General features: G+C 38.7%; 1 protein-coding gene across 7 annotated transcripts in view; it reads left to right on the top strand.

Moving 5' to 3' along the window:
* The window catches only part of Tanc2 (tetratricopeptide repeat, ankyrin repeat and coiled-coil containing 2), a 325,356-nt gene that overhangs the window by 239,463 nt on the left and 58,160 nt on the right, over positions 1 to 27,733 (top strand). For all 7 annotated transcript variants that reach the window (XM_032914256.1, XM_032914255.1, XM_032914254.1 and 4 more), the window contains 3 exons: positions 4,409 to 4,640; positions 11,862 to 12,028; positions 14,814 to 15,421. In XM_032914256.1, the coding sequence (XP_032770147.1) occupies positions 4,409 to 4,640; positions 11,862 to 12,028; positions 14,814 to 15,421 (1,007 nt within the window). The remainder of the gene's footprint in view (positions 1 to 4,408; positions 4,641 to 11,861; positions 12,029 to 14,813; positions 15,422 to 27,733) is intronic.

Below are 27,733 nucleotides of genomic sequence, written 5' to 3'. Positions count from 1 at the left end.
AGAATACAGCAAATACATAGGCGAATGCCATCATTAAACCACTGAGCTGAGAACAGGACCCCCACTGAAGGAATCTTAGAAAAGACTGAAAGAGCCTGAAGGGGCCCGAGACCCCATATGAACAACAATGCCAACCAACCAGAGCTTTCAGGGACTAAACCACTACCCAAAGACTATACATGGACTGACACTGGGCTCCAACTGCATAGGTAGCAATGAAGGGCCTAGTAAGAGCACCAGTGGAAGGGGAAGCCCTTGGTCCTGCCAAGACTTAACCCCCAGTGAACGTGATTGTTGGGGGGAGGGCGGTAATGGGGGGAGGATGGGGAGGGGAACAGCCATAAAGAAGGGGAGGGGGAGGGTTAGGGGGATTTTGGCCTGCAAACTGGGAAGGGGAATAACAATCGAAATGTAAATAAGAAATACTCAGGTTAATAAAGATGAAAAAAAATAAGGACCAACAAGGGAATGAAAACATCAAACTTTAGGATTCTTTTAACATGCAGATGTATGCACATATATCCTTATTTATTTATATTATAATCTCTGCATTCATATAAAACTTTGACAACATTAAACTCATGACTGTAAATAGTTCAGTCAAATGGATTTTAGCATATCCTTCTGTTGTATAATTTTGAGCACTCGGTATATGCTAAATATTGTCATGTTTTTCAAAAAAAATAAAATAAAATAAACCCGGTGTATTGAGTGGTCGGTGGGCTTAAGAATATGAGAACTGACCCAAATGAAGAGCTAATGTCACTCTAGAATTTAAAAGATACTAATGTCAGTTGTTATGTTAGCTAGATTTTTTCTGTCCAAATGAATTCTAGACATTCAAAACTGTCTTTCCTTAATATGAGATTAGTGTTCATAGGTGTTCATTTGAAATATAAAATGCTCTATGGTGTGTGAGGATCTGATACTTTTAATACAAGCCTGGAAGATTTGCTGCCACTCAATTCTTTAATAAGGATTACCCAATAAAATAATAACATTTTATTATTTATTGGATATAGGATTAAATCAAAGTTGTCACACACACACACACACACACACACACACACACACACACACACACTTTGGCAGTATCGGTAAGCATTCTGCCACTGAGATCATCTCTAACCCAATCAAATATTTTTTCTTTTCTTTTTTTTTTTTTTCCCAGAGCTGGGGACCGACCAATCAAATATTTTTTAATATTGCATTTAATTTATTTTGTGTGAGCTCAAGTGTCTAGGTCAGAAGATAATATATGGGAGCTCTGAGTCCTAGGCATTGAAATCAGGTCCTCAGGTTTGGCAGCAATCACCTTTAGCATGACAGCATTTTCCCAGTTCCCAATCAAAATACTAATGCTGACCTCTATACTTAAGTATGTGTGGGCTTCCAGCATCCCCTCTGTTCTTCTGTGAAGAAGGAACATAACATTTACTTACTGTCTTCTTTCAAAGAAGTAATGTAATTCTAGTTACTTCAAATATATTTTGTTTAGAATTATTCCAATAAAAATTTTAGATAGTTAACATAAGTAAAATGGGGTGGAAAAATTAATTATGTAAGAAAGACACAGCTTAAAAAAAAGAAAGACACAGCTAAAAATGAGATTAAGACAAGTGATCTTAAGAAATAAGAATCCACCCAGGGAAAGCGTTGTGCCAGTTGGTTTATTAAGGCAGATAGATGGATTCTGAGCCACTTCCAAGAAGCTCTAACTATAGTGAGTATAATAACTTCCTCAAAGTTGTAGAGTGCTATATAAATGTACCTTTTACTGATGAAATGAGAGACTGGGGAAAAGTGCATACATTTGGAATTGCTCCCTGTTTCTATACATAGGAAATGTTTAGGTAATATCAAAGGACAGTTTGGGAGACTGGAGAGGTAACTCAGTGCTTAAGAGCACTGGCTGTTTTTCCAGAGGACCTAGGTTCAATTCCCAGCACCCTCATGGCAGCTAACAACCATCTTTAACTGCAGTTCCAGATGATCTGATGCCCTCTTCTGACCCCAAGAGCACCAGGCATTTTGATACAGGGTCTCACTGAAATTGTAGCTCATGATAAGCTCTGCTACCTTGCAGAGGTCTGTCTGTCTACACCTTCCCAGCACTGATATTACTGACACACAGCTGTTTAGACATGGGTGCTGTCATTTTATCTGACTGAGACAGCTCAGTGCCTAACATAGTTTTCATGGACCTTATATACTTACACATACCACACAGCTCCTTTGAAATGCACAGTTAATAACCTATTTTGAATCACCTTGCAAATCCAAAGATGTTGAGTGGATTTTCTACCAGAATTCTTCAAAGATATCAAGACTTTATCTTTGGAATGCCAAATACTAAAATTAAAAAAGAGACTGCTTTAGAATATATAACTTTAACGCTGACTTGTTAGATGAAACCTCATTAATCCAAGTGCACATCTGAAGGCTTCAGTATGGCAGTGTGGCAGAGTGCTTGGCATTAATTGCAGATGCCTAGCCTCGATTCTCAATACTGGGGAAAAAATCTCCAAGTACACGTATGATTTTTTTGGGGTGGGTGGTTGGGTGGGGGAACACCCTCATAGAAGAGAAGGGGGAGAGGGAATGGGACTAGGGTTTATGGACGGGAAACCAAGAAAGGGGATAACATGTGACATGTAAATTTTAAAAAATCCAATAAAAAATAAAAAAAAAGAAATGCCGTAGTATTTTGCAAGGCATAACAAGATTAAAAAATATGATTTTTAACAAAAGCAGTAAAAGAACCCTTCTTCCAAGTTTCATAATCTTTATCTGTAAAATAATACCCCACTGCATTACATAAAAAGCAAATTATACAAGGCTTGCTGAGCTGAACATTGCCTCCACATATGGAATCAATTGAAGCAAAATATGGTAAGATTCCATGTTGATTCAAAGATCTGTGTCCATGAAGGCAGTAAGTACTGTCTGCACTGTTGACTGAGAGGATGAGGTTTTCCTTTAGGCTGCTAACACTGTCTTTACTAATCACCTAAAGAAAAGTGGAGCTCTAAATACAACCTCTGGTTTCTGGTCCTCCTATGGAATTTGGACTTCTTTGTTTCACTCACAAGCAGTTCCTGTGTGGCTTTAAATATACACTAACATCTCCGTATTATTTGATTTCATTTATGTTCAATGAGAAAGATTTTTAACTGTTTAAAAGAGTTGACATTTACAGAATGTATTAAAGAGACGACCACACTTACAAATTAGGTTTTTTTCAGAATAGAACTCCTCTGTGGTAAACTTGTCTAAGAGGTAACTGAAGAGCAGCATTCCCAGTACACACGTGAGTGCTATTAGGATGTCCAAGTTACCTATAGGCACAAAGCTAGTTGCTGAAATGAGCACACAGCACGGTGATGGTGGTGCTGATTAAGACGAGTGTGGAAGTGGGGGTGACCATGAGGAGGAGGGGGACAGTGGTGACCATGAGGAGGGGGAGAGTGGTAGTGAGCATAAGGAGAAGGAGGGCAATGGTGACATGAGGGGGAGGAGGAGGAGGGTGGAATCCACTAATGCCATTACCCTCTTGACTGTGTTCTGAGCACCTTGTCAGATTCTTTCCATAAATCAAGCTGAATCTCTCCTGCTGATGCCATGGTTTCTACAGTATATCATCACTTTTCTTGGCAGTAATAAGCCTGAAGAGTGATCTATATTAAAGTCACTCTCTGTGCTAGGCATGATTGTCTACTCTGGAGGCGGAGGCAGAAGGACCAGGAGTTGTAGGCGAGCCTGGGCTACATTAGTGCAGCCCTATCAAAAAGAAGACGCTCTTTTTTGCACTTGCACTTGAGACAAAAAGAAAAACCATAACAGATGATATGGAGTAATTCTGTGCAACTCTTAACAAACAGCTTAAACCAACCAGCCAGACGGTCAGCCAGACGGCTAGCCAGAAGCCCAGAACCTAAACATTATTAAGACTCCTAAACTCTGAGAATTTTATAGGCTCATCTTTTTAAAAAAATAAGATTATATCAAAAATTGATGTGAGCATGTGTATCTCTAGAGAGTAACATGATTTTCTTCATTGTATTAGTTCCAATGCTTTGTTACAAGAGTAGACTTTTCTATACTACTGTGTTGAATAAATGTTAGCAATATTAATGTCCGTCTTCCTTCTCAGTCTTGCTTCCTGTCTCTTATAATCCAGAAGGACTATCCCATTTTTATTTATACACTTTAATTTTAGGTTGTTAGAATATATACATACATTATGTCTAATTTTTGACTGTGTATAAATTATACAGTTGTGTTAGTGGCTTCTATTTTTATTTGAAAGAAAATTTGAGAAAATGGAAAAACCAAAGGCGGTGTTAGGGTCTGGTCATATGTAACCAGAGCTGCTAACAAGCCTGCGTGCAATCTCATCTTTCCATAGGTGGTTGCCTATCACTATTGCCAAGCAGACAATGCCTACACCTGCCTGGTACCAGAATTTGTCCACAATGTTGCTGCCCTGCTCTGCCGCTCACCTCAGCTGACCGCTTACCGGGAGCAGCTTCTTCGGGAGCCTCACCTGCAGAGCATGCTAAGCCTCCGGTCCTGTGTCCAAGACCCCATGGCCTCCTTCCGAAGAGGAGTCCTAGAGCCCTTGGAGAACCTCCATAAAGGTATAATTAAGGTTCGAAGGAGCTGTGGTCCCTTGGATTGTGATATAGAAGTGGGTACCAAAACTAAATGTTCTGTAGCTGATGTCTACACATAATAATTTCCAGAAGAGTTTTTCTGGGTAGAGTGTGATAGTGCACAGATGTAGTCCTAGCACTTGGAAGAGGCTGGAGTAGGTGGACTGCTTGAATCCAGGAAGTGAAAACAAACCTAGGCATTGTAGCAGGACCCTATTTCAAATCAACAAATCCCTGTAGAAACTGATCCCTCCTCCTTCCTTTGTAAAAGTTCTTATTTTAATTTCCAAATGATTTTGGTTTTCTTTTAGTAAAGGTAGTAAAGCTTCTAATCCTTTCTGTGGAATTAGAATCAATCAATAAATTTGCAGCCCCATCTTACTGTTTCAGAGTCTCTATGACTGGAAACCCTACAGTTAGAAATTATCAGCAGTATATTTATTATGACATGGTTCATACCTCAGTATTTTACACTAGAAATCTCTTAACTGTTCACTCGAATGGTATGTAAAAAGGCACGTGGACATTTTGTGGTTCATGAATTGTATCAGAAAAGCCAGTGTTTTTAATGAAAATGAAAGTGTGGGATCCGCCTCCCTCTCGTGCTCACTCAGGCCTGCTCTTCCTCTCTCTTTACAGCCCTGGCATTCACTGAAGCCTAAGCACAGTCATCTCCTTAAACCTCTCTCCACTACACATTTTTTCACATTTTTAAATTTTTACATTTAGTGTGGACAGGCAGGTTGATGTGGAGGATTGCATACATGGTACACACTTGAATGTACACTTCCACATGTACAGAGGCCAGAGGAAGAGGCTGTGTCTTCCTCTGTAGCTCTCTTCCTTAATTGTCTTAACACAGGGTCTCTCAGCGACTGGCCATTGAGCTCCTGAGTCTTCCTGTCTCTGCCCCCACCCCCAGCATTGGAGTTAGAGCCATGTGCAGCCATGCCCAGCTCCTGTGCTTGGGATTCCAGCTCTTGCACAGAACTCCTACCCACTGGGCCATCCCTCCACCCTCCTCTATACTATCATTATTACCATTATTATTACTATTGCTATTGCTTTTATTACTGTTACTACTACTACTATTATTACTGTTATTATTACATTTTACTTACTTATTTTGTGTGGGTATACTTATACCACAGCTTGTATGTGGTGATCAGAGAGAGCCTGTGAGAATCAGTTCTGTTGTCCTACTGTGTGGGTCTCAGGAATCAAACTGGTCATCAGGTATAGAAGCAGGTCCCTTTACCCACTAAGCCACTGAGACCCACTGAGTCTCGCTCCACTTGTTTTTGTCAGCACTGGAAGTCAAACAGAGTAATAATGATTAAGTATCTCAGTTGTGCTACTCAACACACTAGTATGTATGTGTGTGTGTGTGTGTGTGTGTGTATGTATGTGTATGTATGTGTGTGTGTATGTATGTGTATGTAAAATCTTAAAATTTAACTTGTGTTCATCTTTTATCATTCATACCCATCTTTTCACCTTGAACATGGTAGATATTTCAGGAAATACATTTTGAATAGAGGTATTAAGGAGAAACAACTCATATGCATGGGTTTGGTTTGGTTTGATTTGATTTGATTTGATTGTTTTGAGACAGGGTCTCTCTTTATAGCTTTGGCTGTCCTAGAGCTCACAATATAGATCAGGCTGGCCTCAGACTTACAGAGATCCACCTGCCTCTGGCTCCCTAGTGCTGGTTTAAAGGCTCGGTGTCACAGCCCAGTGATGCATGGGTATTTTAAAAGGGCAGTGATACAAAAAGCTATGCCCTGTAGGTGTTCAAAGACAATATACAGATGCTTGCTGAGTCTGCACCAAATTCTCAACCATATTATTTTACTGTAAGATATATCTACTCATTTATTTCTCTGTCCCTTTACATATCCCTATTAATAGAACTCTAAATTCAATTGCTTCATCTTATTCTGGGGGTTTCTACTCACTCTTAAAGTTATAATCAGCAGTTGGAAAAACAATTTACAAATGTTAAAAATTGTTTAATCAAACCAAAAGAAAAAAATTTAAAAAAATTAGGTAGATCATATTAAGGAATTAGTTGTAAAATATCAATGAAGTAAGTAAATCAGAATGCCGAAACTCTCAGACTGAATAAAGAATACAATCTGATCCATAACTGTCTTCATAGTTACTCAATTATCACACCATTGAAAATGAAAGAATAGAAAAGCAATGAGTAAAACATAACCATAAGAAATCTAGAGTAGTTTGTTAGTGTCAGAATAGACTTTTAAACAACCAATATATTAGTAAAAGCAACTAGTAGACATGAATCCACATTATGTACCTAGAATCAGGGTTCTGGAATCATGAATCAAAAACTCATCAAAGAGCCTAATAAACAAAGCCCAGTTAGGGATGGGTATTTAAATGCTTCTTGGTAACTATTGAAACAAGTAGACGAAAAAAGTAAAGGTATAGATTTGAACAATATTATCAGCCAACTCGCACTGGTTGATACTTACAGAATATTACCTAATAAATACAAAATATATATTTTCTTCAAGAAAACATAAACTCTATTCTGAACTATAGAACATCTCAAATTTTCTAAAAGTTATCTAAGGATGGTATTCCATGTCAAAAATCCCAGCACTTAGGGTGCTGAGATGAGAGGACTGTGAGTTCAAGACTAGGTTAGACTACATAGTGAGGTCCTGCCTCTAAAACAACAAAAATGAAAGTTAAAATATCAGTCTAGGGAGCTAGCTTAGTCTGTAATGTACAAGGACCTAAGATTGATAAATAGTACCTTTATAAGAAAAGGGAGGGAGGGAGGAGGGAGGAGGGAGGAAGGAAGGAAGGAAGGAAGGAAGGAAGGAAGGAAGGAAGGAAGGAAGGAAGGAAGGAAGGAGGCAGGCAGGCAGGCAGGCAGGCAGGCAGGCAGGCAGGCACACACACACACACACTTTTAATCCCACTGTTGGGAAAAAGGAAACAGGTGAGTCACGAGGGCTCACTAGACAGTGTCCTGGCCTATGTGGCAAGTCCCTGGCCAATAAGACAGCTTGTCTCTCAAAAAAAAAAAAAAAAAAAAAAGGCAGCAGCACCTCAGGGAGCAAAGCTGAGTTGTTACAGTGAACAGTGGTACACTGTAGGCATGAAAAGCCCGAGAAAGTAAATACCACAGCAGAATTGTCTAAAACAACGGAATTAAATTAGAAATCCGTAACAATATAATCTTCAATATGTATAGGTGAACCTACTTCTAAATAACCTATAGGTTAAAGAGCAGGTCATGCAGACAGTGTCCTATATGTCAAAATGAATAATATAAAATAACTTGTGTGAGTTTGGTTTTTATTGGATATTTTTTATTTAGATTTCAAATGTTATCCCCTTTCTCGGTTTCCCATCCATAAACCTACTGTTCTATCCTCCCACCCCCTTCTTCTATGAGGGTGCTCCCACCCATCCACCCACCCCTTCCCGCCTCTGACCCTGACATTCCCCTAAACTGGGTGGTCAAGCCTTGGGAAGACCAAGGGCTAGGAATTTTCTTCAATGACAGAAATGTTTTTTCAATTTGGTCAGGTATTTAGTTGCATGATTATATAGAGTTACCAACTTATCAGAGTGTATGGCTGAAATGTCCTTCATTATCATATATACATTTTATTCTCAGGTAACTAGAGTTTTCCCCCCAGGAAAATTTTATGGAAAATACTTTTCAGCTCATACTCAGGAATTAGATCATTAATAACTCACTTCTCCTTTAAAAGAAAAAAGACAGTATTTTCCAAAAGTTTTGAAGATTCCAATAGTATGAAGCTTCCCAGTAAGCATTTGCTTCTGCCACTGAGATGAACAAGAGGACAGGAGTGCCACCCCTAAAGGGAGGTGACTGAGGGACAGATTTGCCTGTGGATCTGTGAGAGGCGTCTGTGTAGAAGCACACTGACTGACTAAGGCTGCTGCGATTTCATCTCTAGCTGCTTCCTCTTCCCATTCAGTGTCTGAGCATCATTTATCCCAGGCACCTATGTACAGTCTACTAGCACAGGGACTACTGGGGAAGACTCCAAAGACACACTAAAGGTTTATGTAAGCAGAGGCAACGAGGGGCACCCAGGGAATGTTATTCATAGCGATTAAAACAAGATTAAAAGCTCGGGAAACTTTTCCAGTGAGTGACTCCTCAGCCAGAGCAGTGACTCATACTTTAAAAGTCTTAAATTAGTCCATGACAAAATAAGAAATGAGATTATCTATAATTTGAGTGGTTATAGACACAGTCTTTAAAAGTATATAAAAGTTAATATATTTATTTTTAATTAAATTATTTTCTAATATAAATGGCTTTTATTTGGGGGCATGAGAAGTGGAGTTGAGAAGAGAATAGAGGCAGAGAAAGAGGGGACAGAGAAGGACAGAGAAAGGAACAAAAGGGAAAGAGAAGAGAGAGGCCAGAGAGAGCTAAAATAAATATTTTTCTATGAAATAATTCTGATAATAAATAGTAGTTGCAGCCTGGAGACATGGCTCAGCCATTAAAGACTAAACTCATGATCAAAAACTAAATAGTAGCTACATTTTAAATTTTCATACATGGCAGAATAGGAAATAGCAATTTTGTTTGGCATTTTTAATTTTAAAAATTCTTTTACTATTCTGTAAAAGCTTGAAAATGAATATAAAGAAGCATTTGTATAAGGCTAGCTGCATTTAAAAACAATCTGAAGATCTTTAAAGTCTCTTAAGTGTACAGCTGTCAAACATCATTAAACAAAAGAAGAAATTACTTAGCAAAATACTATTTTTTACAGTGTCCATAACATTAAAAAATTCTTTGTAATTTTTGTTTTAAATTCTTTTTTTTTAAGTACAATGATGTCTTAAATAAACTTATCTGTTGACATCTTATAAGCCTACATCCCTAGGTAACTTTTAAGTAACTCTTCCCAAGAACAGGAGGAAAAATCTCAAAAAAAAATCTCACAGGGATTAAAAGAATATCATTATCCTGATTAAGAGACAAATGTTGGGGTTGGGGATTTAGCTCAGTGGTAGAGCACTTGCCTAGCAAGCGCAAGGCCCTGGGTTCGGTCCCCAGCTCCGAAAAAAAGAAAAGGGAAAAAAAGAAAGAGAGACAAATGTTTTCCTTTTTACAGTGCTAGAGATCAAATCCAGGACTTTCTGTATGGTAGACAAATATACAACCCAGCCCATATTAGTCCACTTTAGAGAAAAGAAATATTTATGTTTTACTCATGGAGTGAGTACTCCTGGAAATTTCTGCAAATAAAATTTAGCTTTATTAGCAAATTAATTGTTTCATTCATTATAATACCCAGAGCCAATGAGCTGGCTCCTCAGTGGGCAAAAGCATTTCCTCCACAAGCATTTCCTGAGTTCAACCTCTGGGGACCCACATGGTAAGAGAGACTGACTACACACACACACACACACACACACACACACACACACACACACACACACACACACACACACCCCACAAATGTAATCTTTAAGAAGTGTTTGAAATGTTTTTCTATGGGGCATTGTCATCAGCCCTTTTATCCCTGTGAATATCTTGGCTTAGGAATCACCATGTAAAGTTAGAGGATGTGTGAAGGGCAGGGACAGGTTGTGCTAAGCTTTCATCAGTCCCCTGGGGAAGGAAGAACTACTTTAACACTTGCCTGTTTCCAGTGTGAAATGCTCCCACCATAGCCTGTTTCAGGCTACCACCTGCTGAACAAATGCTCTTGAAACTGGTGCGCTCTCCTGAAGCAGCATAGAACTTGTTCAGCATAGGAGGTGCTCAGCCAACCAGGTACATCTAGACATTTTCTCTGTGGAAATTAAGACTCAATTAATTCAGGGAGTCAGAGTTCTCAAAATCAAGCATGAAAGAATTTCCAGTTGTTTAGGTAAATTCCTAATTCCTAATAATTCCTCTAATACTTAATTTTTGACTTAATTTCTGGATTTAAAATTTTCCTTAATTTTTGGAATCTCTAAAAGACTGTTTTGTTTTCTTAGTGCATGTCATTTATAGTAACATTTTATTAAAAATATTATTATAAATTAGAACTGGAATCTATAGTTTATTTCTTTTCCTAAAATATAGACAATTGGAAGTAAGTTATGATTATCTGGCCTGGAGCTAGGCAGTAGTGACCTTAAATCCCAGCACTCTGGGGATTGGGACAGAGACAGAAGAATCTCTGAGTTTAAGGCCAGCCAGGAGTACACGGAGAACCCTGTCTCAAAAAACAAAACTATGTGGCCTGTGGATATAGCTCAGTGGTGGAGTATTTACTCATCATGCAAAAGACCCTGGTTTCAATCAGAAGTATTGGCAAAAGATATAGAAATACCTCTTCATAATTTGAGAATTGGCATAATATTGGTAAACTGAAATTAATTTCGTAGTGCAAAACATGGGGGAAAACATGTATGCTCGTGTTTAAAAATTAAAAGAACCAGTATTTTACAGTAGTCTGGACCTTTTATTTTGAAACTAATTTTATTTTTTTCTTCAGATTAAACCTGTTTCTTCATTAGATAACCAGAAGTATTCAATATTAGTCAAGAGTTGATACACACTTAGTGAGAGTACAAGCCTGAAATCTCACTAAGCACCCTCAACCTGAACCTGAAGATAAGTTAATTCAATCAATTTAGAAGGGAACTAAATGCCAGCAATTCTCTGACATGACTCCTCCCCTGGCATCAGTGATGGGACTGGCTCATCCTCTAGGGAGCTGCCAGGATCTTGAGATCTGACCTGCCAGGTCAGGTTCATCCATGTTCCATCCTCTCTTCCCAGACACAGTCATGTATAGTTCTATATACTACCTCAGTCATTAAGGAACTCACAAAAGAATATGTGATGTTATTTTCTTTATACTATGATAGAAACAACCACTTTATTTAGCTTTTACATATTGAGGGAACAGTGGAGTTCCACATTCAAGAGCTCATAACTCTAGCTGTCAGACTCTGGAGATGAAAATACAATATTCCTGATCCTAAAATACACATGCTTATATACGTGTGACCTGATGAAAAACAAAGTAATTCACCAAATGAATGATAGCATGTCTTTATAATAAGTTATACATTGTAATACATTTTTTCCAGACTGATCTGTGATCAAAGACCCAATGAGAACCCACCTATCCACTTGGTAATTGTGAAGTAATTTGTTTCTTTCTATCTCAGAGAGAAAAATCCCAGATGAAGATTTCATCATTTTAATTGATGGATTAAATGAAGCAGAATTTCACAAACCGGATTATGGGGATACAATTGTATCATTTCTAAGTAAAATGATTGGAAATTTTCCTTCTTGGCTCAAACTAATTGTAACAGTTAGGACCAGTTTACAGGTATGTGGCTGTTTGCTTCTGAACCATAGATTATCTCCCTTCCAAGGAACTTAAACTGAAAAGGTTCTGAATCCTGGTTCTCTTAGCTCTTCTTAAACCTAAGAGACAAGATCTAGAAAAAAACATTCTCTCTATATGTCAAGTTCTTATTCCCATTGCTCTGGGTAAGGCTTAACAGAGTGTTCCTCAGAATAGCATTAAGAGGCTAAGTATGTAGCCCTGGCACACCTGAAGCAGGAGAAAAGGGTGTTGAGTTCAGAATCAGTCTAAAAGGAGCAAAACAAAGGTCTGCTCTTCGGACTTTGCCCTAACGTAGTAGTGCAAGGGGAGAGCCTCACGCTCTGAATTCCACTGCACACTTGAGTGTGCTCAGAGGCTCAGATTTCCACTTCTTCCCTCACTTCTCTTTGAGCTCAATTTTTGGTAGCATGGATGAAAGTTGTCACTGTATATGCCTTCCTCTAGCAAATATTGGCAATATTAGGACTTCAGGTTATATTTATTACAACTGAGAGATAAGGTTTTGCTTCCTTTTAATGTTTATTGGCCTGAAAGAACCAAGAATGTGGAATTGAGTCTGTAAAAAATACTGGGCTAAGGAGTTATAGTTATAGCTCCTGTTCTTTTGTGTTCGTATGTGGTTTGGAACAGTGAGTCTCTTCTTTTAAAAAAAATCCCTTCTTGATTAAGAACACATAGAATATAGAATTATCCCACTGTTGATATGGCCCACTTGTAATAGCTAATACATAGGTGAGTCACATTAAGTCTCCCCTTTCCCCTTTCAGCTTTTACTATTACTCTGCATATTGGCGAGTTATATCTACTGCCCTCTTGACAAGAAGCAGTATCTCTAATCCCATCACCGTACATGTTTACTCTCATTCTGCGGGTTATTTGGGTTACAGTCTAGATCCACATAATGATCTTTACAGCTGAAATTACATATAACCTAATTAGCGGACAGTACCTTGGTTGTTAAAATATTATTAGGAAAGATCTCCAAAAACAAAATCTTGTGTTTGGTTTTGTTTCTTGGTTTTTTTTTTATTTTTGTTTTGTTTTCATTTTTTTTTTTTAAGAAAAAAAATTTTACTGGGTAACCTAGGCTGGCCTCAAACTCATGATCCTCCTGTCTCAACCTCCTAAGTATTGAATTTACAGATGTGTGCCACCACACCTAGCTATGATCTCTATTTTTGATTTTTATGCATAAGCAATACTGAACTGAGATCTATTCTAACTTGATGTCATTTGTAATTAAAGAAGAATTTTTAAATGTCTAGGTAGGTAGAGCAGAAAAACCTTCATTTTTCAATAGTGCCAAAGAATAGACAGGGTACTATGCATGTTCCAGATTTTATAAGTCCAAATTTCAATGTCTTCATGGGTAAAGACCCACAGTAACTTCCTAAATACTGTACTCTCTTCAATGAAGAATTTCTAAGAATTATTTTCCTCACAAAATCATATGTAGTTTTTCATTACTTCTATAGACATGTCTTGGATATTTAGAGTATGTCCCACACTGTCCTTATACTTAAGGATTCAGTAGTAAATAAAGCACACAATATCTCTGATTTCATAACACTTTTTTAGTAAGGAACACAAAAAGTATAATGAAACATATTGTAATATTATAGGTAATATCATGTCCAGTACTATGAAAAAAAATAAAATAGTATAGAGAGATGGGAACGGTGGTTTCGGGTAGATAGGAGAAGCCCCTCTAGGGAGCATTATATGGTGATAAAATCTGACCCACTATTTTTTTAAGCTCTGTCTCCTGGTTGTGTACATCATAAAACACAGAGGATGGCGGGTGTAAGCAGAAAGAGGGTGAACGGTGATGTCTTCAACTAGCTGTATTTGAAAATATTCTGAAGGAGAATTAAACCGTTGATCAGCCGGGTGTGATGGTTCACACCTGTGATAGCATCATTTTGAAGGCTGAGGCAAGAGAGTTAAGAGTTCTAGAACATCCAGGCTATATAGAACATTCAAAAAGAAAAGAGACTTGATGACAGACTGAATGTGAGGATAAGCAAGATATCAAGAATGAACCCTGGGGTTTGGTGAGTACATGAACACATGCCATCTTCAGAAACAGAGGTCTCAGGTACCTCCAAGGATTCAGTGTCAGGGTCACTGGCACTACAGTTAATTTGTTAGCACAGGGAATGTCTTCTGATTGAGTATAAAATTTAATAATTTTTATTTACACACATTGTTTATCTATGAAACATCAAAGTATAAATTACTTGGTAAAACAGGATGCAAAGTGAAAACTCAGAATTAAATAATCTGTCAAAATAGATGATATTTAGAACTGTTTTAGAGAATGGAAATACCGAAGAAGGAAAATTAATAGAGACCTGAGCCTGTTAACACTGCCAAGACCCTGAAAAGATGAAAACTAACACTAATTTTTGGATTTGCCAAGGTTAAGATTATTGGTAATCTCAGCAATAACCATTTTAGTGAATTGGTAACGTTTCAGTGAAGCCAGAGTATAAGGAATAAAGAGAATGGGAAGAACCTCTTCAATTTGATCCTCATGTACTCTTCACAAAGACCCACAAAGCGTCTCAGTATTAGAAAAAGCCATCTTCTTACTGTGTGCATAACTTCCTGTAGTCTATGGATATCATGCTTAAGATTATTTTCTTCTCTGGCCACCCAGAAATTTAGACTGATTTCTGGACCTCATAGTTTGTAAGAGAGTTAGGGGATACTGAAGGTCTTTCTGTCTATCTCTCTCTATCTCTCTCTCCATCTATTTTAGGAAATTACCAAGTTGCTGCCTTTCCATAGGATATTTTTGGATCGACTAGAAGAGAATGAAGCCATAGACCAGGACCTGCAGGCTTACATCCTGCACCGGATTCACAGCAGCTCAGAGATCCAGAATAACATCTCACTTAATGGCAAGATGGACAATACTACATTTGGCAAACTCAGTTCTCACCTCAAGACCCTCAGTCAAGGGTCATATCTATACCTGAAACTCACATTTGACCTCATAGAGAAAGGCTACCTAGTGCTAAAGAGTTCTAGCTACAAAGTCGTTCCTGTTTCACTCTCTGAGGTTTATTTACTCCAGTGCAATATGAAGTTCCCAACTCAGTCTTCCTTTGACCGGGTGATGCCTCTCCTGAATGTGGCAGTGGCCTCTCTCCACCCACTTACTGATGAACATATCTTCCAGGCCATCAATGCTGGGAGCATTGAAGGCACACTAGAATGGGAAGACTTCCAACAAAGAATGGAGAACCTCTCCATGTTCCTAATCAAGCGCAGAGACATGACTCGGATGTTTGTGCACCCTTCTTTTCGTGAATGGCTTATCTGGAGAGAAGAAGGAGAGAAAACCAAATTTCTCTGTGACCCCAGGTAAGATATAGATCTGTGATAAGTGATTCTGATCCTGCTTTAAATTTATTGCATAGAGCATGGATATTGAAAGCAATGAGAAATGCTCTTACTTGAATGCTTCCCACAGAGGAGATTTCTCTCTGCTTCTCAAAGCAAGGCTGCAAGTTTAGCAGTACTGCCTGTTCCTCACACTGTGACTCACCAAAGAGACTGAAGCTCTGACACTGCTGTGTCTGCAGTGTCCCTGTGGCCCTACTGGTCACCAGGCCTTGTGATGATAGCTATAATTATGGGCATGCCTCAGCCTCTTTCTTCATGCTGAGTCATTAGAAAGCTAGTTTCACATTTTGATGATGCTATTATGCCAGACAGAAAAGAATTTATATTTTCCCAGAGCAGGAAACTTAAAATGAAGCATGCTTGCATAGAAAGAATAGGAACTATTGGGTCCTCCAGGAACTGACATTTTCTTAATGATCTCTTAGACCTACATAAAAGCAGATGTAATCCCTTCCTCCCACTGCTGGTGAGCAGTAAGCAAGGTTCAAAGAAAGTGTTGAGAGTGTATGTCTCTTCCTCCCCTGCCTTTGCAGTAACAGACACTTCAGGAATATCAAAACTTAGTCCTGTGACTAGGTTAAAAAAAAAAAAAAGACAATAACCTTCTGCTGTTAGCATTTTGAGGCACAGCTTTTTAAAGCAAACCAAATATGGGTCTCCTGCATGAGTTGTATGACATTCACAAAACTATTTTGTGGTGAGGTGGCACCCAGCCTTATATCTTCCTACCTTCAACAGATACCTGAGGTTGCAGAGATAATCAGCCCTATATAATATTAGCTTTTCCTATTCACATATTCCTATGATAGAGTTTATAAATTAGTCACAGTAATAAGTGAAAAACGATGAAACAAAGGGATAGGTGGAATAAAAGTTACGTGAATGGGATCTCAAATAGCTTATTGCGCCTTTATGTTTCCACTTAAGAGACACTTAACAAATTCTCCTTGACATAGCCAAATTGTCAATCAGAATCACTACATTTGGGCTTTAGGGACATTATTAAATAAGATAAAGTTTACTTGGACAACAACCACTGCGCTAAGAGGACTACTAAGTGATTAGTGGGTATATAACATAGCAACAGGGATTCACTAGACAAAGGAATGGCTCAAGTTCCAGACAGGACAAAGTAAAGCAGCATGAGATTCAGAAGATACACAATTTAGCTTACAAATTGTTTATTCGTGTATTTTTTATTTAATATTTCTAGTTGATCTTGGCTAAAACCTTGGAAACTAAAATGGCATATACTGCAAATCTTGTTCATATTGCTTCTTACTCTTAAAACATAGAATTAAAAACTGTGCAGTTAAAAAATAATATTTAACCTAGAATTACTTAATAAACACTTTGAGGCCAGTTCCCATACAGTCTCTTGCTAACCCTGGAATGTCAGGATTGAAAAGCAGGTAAGTCCAAAACAAACAGACTACCACTGAATTATCTTCTTACAAAGAAGGAAGTCCAGGGCTTACAGTGGAGAATACAGTTTTTATGCAGCAGGCTATAGCTATGTTATACTTACAGTAGTATGTTACAGCTGTGTAGGCTTGCTTTCCCAGTATCGTTTACTAACTCCGAGCAACAGACTAGTACATACACTTCTTACTTCAGGTGCTGGGTAGTCTGTCCTTTGATGATTTAGTAACATGGCTGCTGAATGAACATTATATTTTATTTAAGAGAGAACAAATAAATTTGTAAACAGGACCAGGAGTTATCAAAAACACTGTCCTTAGTTTTCATTTCAGCTGGAACTCAAACTCCTCCTCAGTCTGGGACAGCACCAGCCTTGGTACTCAAGTGTTCATCTCATAGTTAAGGCTATCTAGGCCAACAAAGTGGAATTTTAGTGAGCATTAAAGGGCGGATCCTGTCTAGCCTAGCCTGTCAGAGAAACTGGCTGCAACTACTTTCCATTAAGGACTATCACCAGGCAGGATTTGTCTTCATAGCCATCAGCTTCCGTTTCTAGATTTTTCCCTTCTATTTTCCACGTTCTCTCCAATTCTGTCTAGAATACCTACCCAGTGTCCTCAGTAGGCCTGAGTAGACCCACTCAGTGCCACTCTCTGGTCACACCAGGTAAGCCAGGGCTGCCAGTGTGCATGTGTGGAGAGAACGCTCAGGAGCAACACTGCCATGGTTCTTCTAGTCCGTTTTCTAGACTTTGAGTAGTTGTTCCCTCTAAGTGTATTGACCTTACTAGGGGATTAAACACACAGAGAATATTCTAGTAATGTAAAAAATTAGTTGATATTCATGAAAAATAGACTAACACAAAAGATCTAGAGTGTAGTATAGGGAAGAGTACATCCAGAGATCAGTGCTACAGCTGATGGTGCATTATCTCCATTTAAAAATCAAGTTGCCTGTTGTCCCAGAATCTGAGCGAAGAATTAACATAGCGTAGAGAGTTATTGAACATTTCATCAACATAACTGTAACAGAAAGAAATGGGCTATAAACAGTCTCCTTGCCTGGCTTGGTAGTTGTGTAATGGGAGGGTTGACCAACTAAACAAAATGTTGCTAGAAATCTTTTTATCATCAAAACGTTGTTGCAGGATCACACTGCACAGAACAGACTATGGTCCTCCAGCCTCAGCATCTCTGGTACCAGCATCACAAGCATGCACTGCCTTGCTCAGTTTAAAATGTGTTTCTGATAGCAAAGGCTTTGGTGTCTTCTGCCTGGGGGAGAGTATGTCCTGGGAGCGTTCACAAACCTGGACCTTCCTACCGTATTCTGCATCTGTTTCCCACTGTTCATCACTGTCACCATGGATTTAATTTGTCCTGTTTTATTCTGTTGGGTGCTGAGACATAGATTGACCGACTAATCTAATAAACTAAACCCTGCTATTATGCTAATAGTGAGAAGGTAGAAAACCCATTTGAGGCAACTCGTGCATTTTAAGTGAGGTAGCTGAGAAAAGTGGGCACTAGCCATTTCTGTCCAACCCATTAGTGACTTTGAGAGGAGAAATTTGAGGCTGAGAGATAGCAGGGAGCTGCCAACCTTGTGGTGCTAATTACTGCTTAACATTTCTGTACCACAGTAAGTTCAGCCTGAATAAATTTCCATACTTTTTTCCTATTTCCTTTCCTCATTTTCTCTTATGATAACTAGCCTCCCCTAAGAACAGCTCTCAGATTAACATTTTTCTCTGGGTGGGACTATTGTAACATAGAAATTAGAAGCCCTGTCTTCTTTATTTGTATGTATTTGAATTAAAGATAGTAAAGTTATGAAGTTCATATAATTAGTATAGACATCTTGGTATGGAAGTTTAGGTTAGTTTGACTTGATTTCCTCAAACTAAGAAGAGCAAATACTGTGGTGAGTAAATAGAGAGAAAACAAATCCTTTACTGTCGTTATACACTGAACTTGCTTCCTCATGACCGGAGTTGCTGGCTTATAATTAATGGGGTTTGCCGGGGTTGGTTGATTGGTTGGTTGGTTGGTTGGTTGGTTGGTTGGTTGGTTGGTTGGTTGGTTTTGGTTTCTTTGTTTGGCTAGTTGGTTGATTTGGTTTTTTGTTTGTTTGGGGTTTTTGAGATGTATATAGACCTGATTTACACATTCACTTAATGAATTTTCTTTTGGAGAATTAGTGTTCTTGACACATGTTGTCAGGTAAGCAATTGGTCTAAGGTTAAAAAGAAAGGCGTTAAAAAGAAGGCTAGAGAAATGGATAGCTCAGCAGTTAAGAGCCCAGTCTGTTCTTCCAAAGAACCTGGGTTTAATTCCCACCACCTACATGGCAGTTCACAACTGTCTGTAACTCCAGTTTCAAGGGATCCAACACGTTCCCACAGACATTCATGCAGGCAAAACATGAATGCACATGAGTTTTAGTTAGTGAGGGATGTTCTTCTAATAAAAATAAATGATTTTTTAAAGAAAGAAGAGGGTATCTGCCTTAATATGACAATTGTCCAATGCCAGAGCCCTGCATAGCCAGTATATAAATTGATGAATTGTAGTTAGTGAGGTATGAACCTCCAAATGGAATAACGTTTAATCTGTACAAAGTCAAGGTTACTGCTTCTGGTAGATATTGCAGTGTCTCACAGTAATCCACAAGCATGGAGGGGGTTCTGTTTTCTAAAAGCGTTTATAGAGAAAGCAAATTGATGAAGCATGGGAAGGAGACAGACTCCTGGACCTAAATCAGCCCTTAGGTATTCTGATGTGCCAAGCATCCTTCACTAATACTTGGCTCTTCCCGGGTGACCTTACCACCTAGAAGAATTAGCTCCTAACTGTCTTTTCACTTCTAAGGCTTCTCTACCACCAAGGAGGAAGTCAGAATTTTACTGTCCTGTTTTACATATCATGTTTTCCAGGGAGAGATTTCTCTGACCTTAATATTACTTAGAATTTATCTAATTTAATTAATGAATTTTTCTATTATATAATCACCACAAAAAAATTTGAAACTAAAATCTGAAGCAGGGGTTGGGGATTTAGCTCAGTGGTAGAGCGCTTGCCTAGGAAGCGCAAGGCCCTGGGTTGGGTCCCAGCTCCGAAAAAAAAAAAAGAACCAAAAAAAAAAAAAAAAAAAAAAAAGTCAAGACCTTCTTGCAAGACGGCTTGGCGGGTAAATAAAATCTGAAGCAAAAGTTCTGTTTTTGTGATATGATACAAATGAGAACACATATGAAAATCTATTTTCTTCATTAGTCAAATATTTAAACTAGCAGAGTTGGGGAGGTAACTGAATGGTATCGTGTTTGCCTAACATGCATAAGGCCCTGATTTGATCCCCACCATCACAAGAGAAGGAAGGAAGATCAGTCATCTAGATGAATTGGTTCTTACCAGTAATCCTAGCTTCAGGAAACTAAGTCAGAAGGGTCCAAGTTAGAGGCCAGTTATACAGCAAGACTATAAAAGTAGGAAAACCATCAGAAGATGGCCATAACATTTATGTTTCCTTCTCCAAGTCCAAAAGAAAATTTTTTAAAGGTTGATAATAAGAATTTTCCCTCACTGATGCCAAGAAGTGCTTGCTGACAGGAGCCTGATATGGATGTCTCCTGAGAGGCTCTGCCAGAGTCTTACTGATACAAATGAGGATGCTTGCAGCCAACCATTGGACTAAGCACAGGGTCCCCAGTGGAGGAATTAGAGAAAGAACTGAAGGAGCTGAAGGGGTTTGCAACCCCATAGGAAGAACAACAATATCAACCAACCAACCCTCCCCCACACCCAGAGCTCCCAGGGACTAAACCACCAACCAAAGAGTACACATGGAGGGACCTATGGTTCCAGCCAAATATGTAGCAGAGGATGGCATTGTCTGGCATCAATAAGAGAAGCCCTTGGTTCTGTGAAGGCTCATTTCCCCCAGTGTAGGGGAATGCCTGGGTGTTGAGATGGGAGTGAGGGAGTAGCATCCTCATAGAAGCAGGGGGAAGGAGGAAGGGAGAGGGGAGACGGGGAAAGGGGATAACATTTGAAATGTAAATACATAAAATATCCCAAAATGCAAAACAATTAAAAATAAAAATAAAAACACAGACTTACGCACACACACAAAAAGAATTTTCCCTCAAGCCCAGTTAAAACAGAAATTACATGCACTGTAATACTGTCATAAAAACTCATGAGAAATGTGCTAAGTCAATATATATACAAAGGAGAGTTATGCTTATGATAAGATGCACAGAGCATTGTTTTATGACTTGGCATAAATGCTCAGCCATTGCTACTCATGAAACTTTTATAGAAGAGTAGGAATCAGAAACTCCAAAAGGGACTTGGATTCTTCTAGAAAATGACACTTCTTTATAGTCTTAAATATGCATATATAGCTTATTTTAAAGATAGTTATAGTCCATAAAGAAAATACTGGCTCAAAATTAAAATGACTTTATTCAAAAATATAAAATGGGAAGGATGTGGAGAGGTAAGGAAGGGCCTTTTTGAAAACTGAGTCTTGTTATTGTAGCTCAGATTTCCCTTGAGCTTGTTAATTCTCCTGCCTCAGTTTCCCTAAAATTATAGGCATGTACCCCATTGCCCAACAAAGACTTTTTTTAATACTAAAAACAGCATAAAGGGTTATAGAGAGAGCTCAGGTGGTAAAGTGCTTGCAGTACAAGTTTGATGACCTGAGCTTGCTCCCCAGAACCCACACAAAAGAAAAGCCAGGTGTATTGATAGACATTCTTTTTTTTTTTTATTTTTTTTTGTGTGTGAGCAAATACACAATTATTTTTTTTATATTTTTTTTTATTATTATTAACTTGAGTTTCTTATATACATTTCGAGTGTTATTCCCTTTCTCGGTTTCCGGGCAAACATCCCCTCCCCCTCCCTTCCTTATGGGTGTTCCCTCCCAACCTCCCCCCTTGCCCCTCTCCCCAACAGTCTAGTTCACTGGGGTTCAGTCTTAGGACCCAGGGCTTCCCCTTCCACTGGTGCTCTTACTAGGATATTCATTGCTACCTATGAGGTCAGAGTCCAGGGTCAGTCCATGTATAGTCTTTGGGTAGTGGCTTAGTCCCTGGAAGCTCTGTTTGGTTGGCATTGCTGTACATATGGGGTCTCGAGCTCCTTCAAGCTCTTCCAGTTCTTTCTCTGATTCCTTCAACGGGGGTCCTGTTCTCAGTTCAGTGGTTTCCTGCTGGCATACGCCTCTGTATTTGCTGTATTCTGGCTGTGTCTCTCAGGAGCGATATGCATTCACTTTTTGATCATCCGTCTTGAGTTTCATTTGTTCTAGGCATCTAGGGTAATTCGAGCATTTGGGCTAATAGCCACTTATCAATGAGTACATACCATGTATGTCTTTCTGTGATTGGGTTAGCTCACTCAGGATGATAGTTTCCAGTTCCAACCATTTGCCTACGAATTTCATAAAGTCATTGTTTTTGATAGCTGAGTAACATTCCATTGTGTAGATGTACCACATTTTCTGTATCCATTCCTCTATTGAAGGGCATCTGGGTTCTTTCCAGCTTCTGGCTATTATAAATAAGGCTGCGATGAACATAGTGGAGCACGTGTCTTTTTTATATGTTGGGGCATCTTTTGGGTATATGCCCAGGAGAGGTATAGCTGGATCCTCAGGCAGTTCAACATCCAATTTTCTGAGGAACCTCCAGACTGATTTCCAGAATGGTTGTACCAGTTTGCAATCCCACCAACAATGGAGGAGTGTTCCCCTTTCTCCACATCCTCGCCAGCATTTGCTGTCACCTGAGTTTTTTATCTTAGCCATTCTCACTGGTGTGAGGTGAAATCTCAGGGTTGTTTTGATTTGCATTTCCCTTATGACTAACGATGTTGAACATTTCTTTAGGTGTTTCTCGGCCATTCGGTATTCCTCAGCTGTGAATTCTTTGTTTAGCTCTGAACCCCATTTTTTAATAGGGTTATTTGTCTCCCTGCGGTCTAACTTCTTGAGTTCTTTGTATATTTTGGATATAAGCCCTCTATCTGTTGTAGGATTGGTAAAGATCTTTTCCCAATCTGTTGGTTGTCGTTTTGTCCTAACCACAGTGTCCTTTGCCTTACAGAAGCTTTGCAGTTTTATGAGATCCCATTTGTCGATTCTTGATCTTAAAGCATAAGCCATTGGTGTTTTGTTCAGGAAATTTTTTCCAGTGCCCATGTGTTCCAAATGCTTCCCTAGTTTTTCTTCTATTAGTTTGAGTGTATCTGGTTTGATGTGGAGGTCCTTTATCCACTTGGACTTAAGCTTTGTACAGGGTGATAAGCATGGATCGATCTGCATTCTTCTACATGTTGACCTCCAGTTGAACCAGCACCATTTGCTGAAAATGCTATCTTTTTTCCATTGGATGGTTTTGGCTCCTTTGTCAAAAATCAAGTGCCCATAGGTGTGTGGGTTCATTTCTGGGTCTTCAATTCTGTTCCATTGGTCTATCTGTCTGTCTCTGTACTAATACCATGCAGTTTTTATCACTATTGCTCTATAATACTGCTTGAGTTCTGGGATAGTGATTCCCCCTGAAGTCCTTTTATTGTTGAGGATAGTTTTAGCTATCCTGGGTTTTTGTTATTCCAGATGAATTTGCAAATTGTTCTGTCTAACTCTTTGAAGAATTGGATTGGTATTTTGATGGGGATTGCATTGAATCTGTAGATCGCTTTGGTAGAATGGCCATTTTTACTATATTAATCCTGCCAATCCATGAGCATGGGAGATCTTTCCATCTTCTGAGATCTTCTTCAATTTCTTTCTTCAGAGTCTTGAAGTTCTTATTGTACAGATCTTTCCCTTGCTTGGTTAAAGTCACACCGAGGTACTTTATATTATTTGGGTCTATTATGAAGGGTGTCATTTCCCTAATTTCTTTCTCGACCTGTTTCTCTTTTGTGTAGAGGAAGGCTACTGATTTATTTGAGTTAATTTTATACCCAGCCACTTTGCTGAAGTTGTTTATCAGCTTTAGTAGTTCTCTGGTGGAACTTTTGGGATCACTTAAATATACTATCATATCATCTGCAAATAGTGATATTTTGACTTCTTCTTTTCCGATCTGTATCCCCTTGACCTCCTTTTGTTGTCTGATTGCTCTGGCTAGAACTTCAAGAACTATATTGAATAAGTAGGGAGAGAGTGGGCAGCCTTGTCTAGTCCCTGATTTTAGTGGGATTGCTTCAAGTTTCTCTCCATTTAGTTTAATGTTAGCAACTGGTTTGCTGTATATGGCTTTTACTATGTTTAGGTATGGGCCTTGAATTCCTATTCTTTCCAGGACTTTTATCATGAAGGGGTGTTGAATTTTGTCAAATGCTTTCTCAGCATCTAATGAAATGATCATGTGGTTTTGCTCTTTCAGTTTGTTTATATAATGGATCACGTTGATGGTTTTCCGTATATTAAACCATCCCTGCATGCCTGGGATGAAGCCTACTTGATCATGGTGGATGATTGTTTTGATGTGCTCTTGGATTTGGTTTGCCAGAATTTTATTGAGTATTTTTGCATCGATATTCATAAGGGAAATTGGTCTGAAGTTCTCTTTCTTTGTTGGGTCTTTTTATGTGGTTTAGGTATAAGAGTAATTGTGGCTTCATAGAAGGAATTCGGTAGTGCTCCATCTGTTTCAATTTTGTGGAATAGTTTGGATAATATTGGTACGGGTCTTCTATGAAGGTCTGATAGAATTCTGCACTAAACCCGTCTGGACCTGGGCTCTTTTTGGTTGGGGAGACCTTTAATGACTTCTTCTATTTCCTTAGGAGTTATGGGGTTATTTAACTGGTTTATCTGTTCCTGATTTAACTTCGGTATTTGGTATCTGTCTAGGAAATTGTCCATTTCCTGCAGATTTTCAAGTTTTGTTGAATATAGGCTTTTATAGTAAGATCTGATGATTTTTTGAATTTCCTCTGAATCTGTAGTTATGTCTCCCTTTTCATTTCTGATTTTGTTAATTTGGACACACTCTCTGTGTCCTCTCGTTAGTCTGGCTAAGGGTTTATCTATCTTGTTGATTTTCTCAAAGAACCAACTTTTGGTTCTGTTGATTCTTTCTATGGTCCTTTTTGTTTCTACTTGGTTGATTTTGGCTCTGAGTTTGATTATTTCCTGCCTTCTACTCCTCCTGGGTGTATTTGCTTCTTTTTGTTCTAGAGCTTTTAGGTGTGCTGTCAAGCTGCTGACATATGCTCTCCAGCTCTGGGGGAGTGCAGGAAGAATGATTCCTGGAGCTCAATATCCAGCCAGCCCACCCAGGTCCCTCCCACTGAGACAGAAGTATGCACACATATGTGTGCACCCCCATGAACACTTAGACACCTACACAAATACATGCACATGCATACATACATATCTACACCAAAAATAGCATAAGAAATTTTTTATCCTACTAACGAGCCTCTAAACAACACTAACTGAATCAAAGAACCCCAGAAGCTGTCAAACCAGGATTTGATAACACAACAATCAGTAGGAGTTATTGCCAGCTTAGTGAAACTTGACAACACGTCTTTTGTGTGTGTGTGTGTGTGTGTGTGTGTGTGTGTGTGTGTGTGTGTGTAGAGTAATTCACTCCACTATCTCTAGAGACTTCAGAAACAGATAAAACTCATTTAGCCAAAGTCAACACTAATAGCTTTTTACCCTTTTAACTATAAGAACCCACAGCTGTGAGATTTTCATTTACTGAAGCCATCAGCATATCTAATTGGTTCTAAGTCCTGAAATTGATTTGTAAGTACCCATTTATTTTTATCCCCACTGGCCACGCCCTGGTCTCCCAATTGCCCTCCTCCAGACTATGCACCAGCAGCCAGAGCAGTTCTTTTTTTTTTTTTTCAAACACAGTTCATACCATGTGTCTGTTTCTGGAAACCCTTCAGTGCCTTTTCTTAAGATCAGAATAAAACCAAAGTCCTGTATGTGTAGATGGCCTCTGCTTGCCTTTAAGTTAAGCTCATTCATTCTTTATACAATTTTCTTCCACTTTTTAGAAGTTTCTTTCTCTCCTCTAAACCTTTGCATTGAACAGTATCCCTTGTCTCATTTCATAGTGACACCTCTTATTGTCCCTTCAGACTTTAGCTTATAGACCACCTCCTGAAAGAGACTTCTCTCACATTACTAAGTAAGTCCCTCCTGGATTCTGTCCGAGTCCTTAGTAACCTTTTTATTTCCCTCCTTACGTGTGTTACAGTTTATTAACTTACTGGCAATTATTTATTGTCCGCTTTCCCCCTAGCCTCAGTAGGGTCAATAACTTTCTGACTCACCTTTGCCTCCCTAAAGTGCCATTTTACTCCCTGCCTGGCACATTGCAAATTTTTAATGATGAGTTAATAACCGAAAAACATATAAGTACTACTAATGCCAACCCCATCACATAAAATATTTAGAACCCTCCTCTCAAAGCTCCACAGATAATGTACTTTTGCTCACTCTGTTACTTACTACCTTGCTCCAGGAATAACTAAAAGCATGCATTCCACAAGCATCAATAAGCGTTTATTAAATAATGTCTTTGAGATGCAGAGTTAGGTACTGTAGGTATACAAGTGTAAGTAAGAACAAGGAAGGAATTATGGTTTAGTGAATTTAATAGACTCACTCATAACTAGCCATAGTTTAAAGTACAGTGCTAAATGTATAAAAAAAAAAAGAGTGAGGGACACAGAGGGCTGTGAAAGAACTTGACCACTTTTCTATGGCTACTGGTACTTCAGATTATGCCAGTCCAGTAAAGTCATAGCTTTGCTGCCTCATTAAAAACCCCACCAACTGCCTGAAGACCTCATCATTGGCCCCTGAGATGTCCAATCTAGAGCAGTAATGCATTTGTAAAACAAAAAGGCCCTAGAACAAGGTGAAGAAATGCAGGAGAAAGCACCAAATCCCTATGTAGATTGACTGTTTACATATGCAGTTTTACTCATTTCTAAAAGGATATATCTTTGGTAGACTTTACTTCTAATTCCAGGTCACTAGGTTTTCACATATCTGCATCTAATCATATCCAACAGAAAATTCAATAACAAAAAAAAAAAAACAGTAACTGGTTTCAAAATGGACAATAGACTGAAATAGGTAATTCTAAATAAATAAATAAACAAACAAACAAGCAAGCAAGCAAGCAAGCATACAGCTGACTGGCAGGTGTATCAGAAAATGCTCAACAATGACTATCAGGGAAATGCACTCAAAATTGCAGTGAATCATCACCATCACCTTACCCAACAAGAGTGGCCCAAAAAAGCCCGAAGGTAAGAAATGCTAGTAAGGATGTGGAGAAAAGATAACCTTTATTCATGGTTGATAGGAATATAACTCAACAACCACTATAGAAAAGTTTAGGGGGTTGGGGATTTGGCTCAGTGGTAGAGTGCTTGCCTAGCAAGCGCAAGGCCCTGGGTTCGGTCCCAGCTCCGGAAAAAAAAAAGAAAGAAAGAAAGAAAGAAAAGAAAGAAAGAAAGAAAGAAAGAAAGAAAGAAAGAAAGAAAGAAAGAAAGAAAGAAAGAAAGAAAAGAAAAGAAAAGAAAAGAAAAGAAAAGAAAAGAAAAGGTTAGGAAGATCCTCAGAAGCTTAAAAGTGGAATTGCTAGACAATCCCACATCTCACTACCGGTTCTATATCCAAAGGAAAACAAATTGCCTGGTTGATGAGATACCTGCACTCCTATGTTCATTGCAACAGTATTCACAATACCCAAGGAATGCAAGCAACCTGAGCTGACAGATAAGGAAGTTGTGGTATACATGGACACCGAGGTACTTGCTATTTGGCCAGAGGAAAAAAATTGCATAA

The sequence above is a fragment of the Rattus rattus genome, chromosome 9 (assembly GCF_011064425.1).
Source record: "Rattus rattus isolate New Zealand chromosome 9, Rrattus_CSIRO_v1, whole genome shotgun sequence".
NCBI lineage: Eukaryota > Metazoa > Chordata > Mammalia > Rodentia > Muridae > Rattus > Rattus rattus.
Note: the sequence above shows the minus strand (reverse complement) of the source record. Positions and strands in the feature narration are given on the sequence as shown.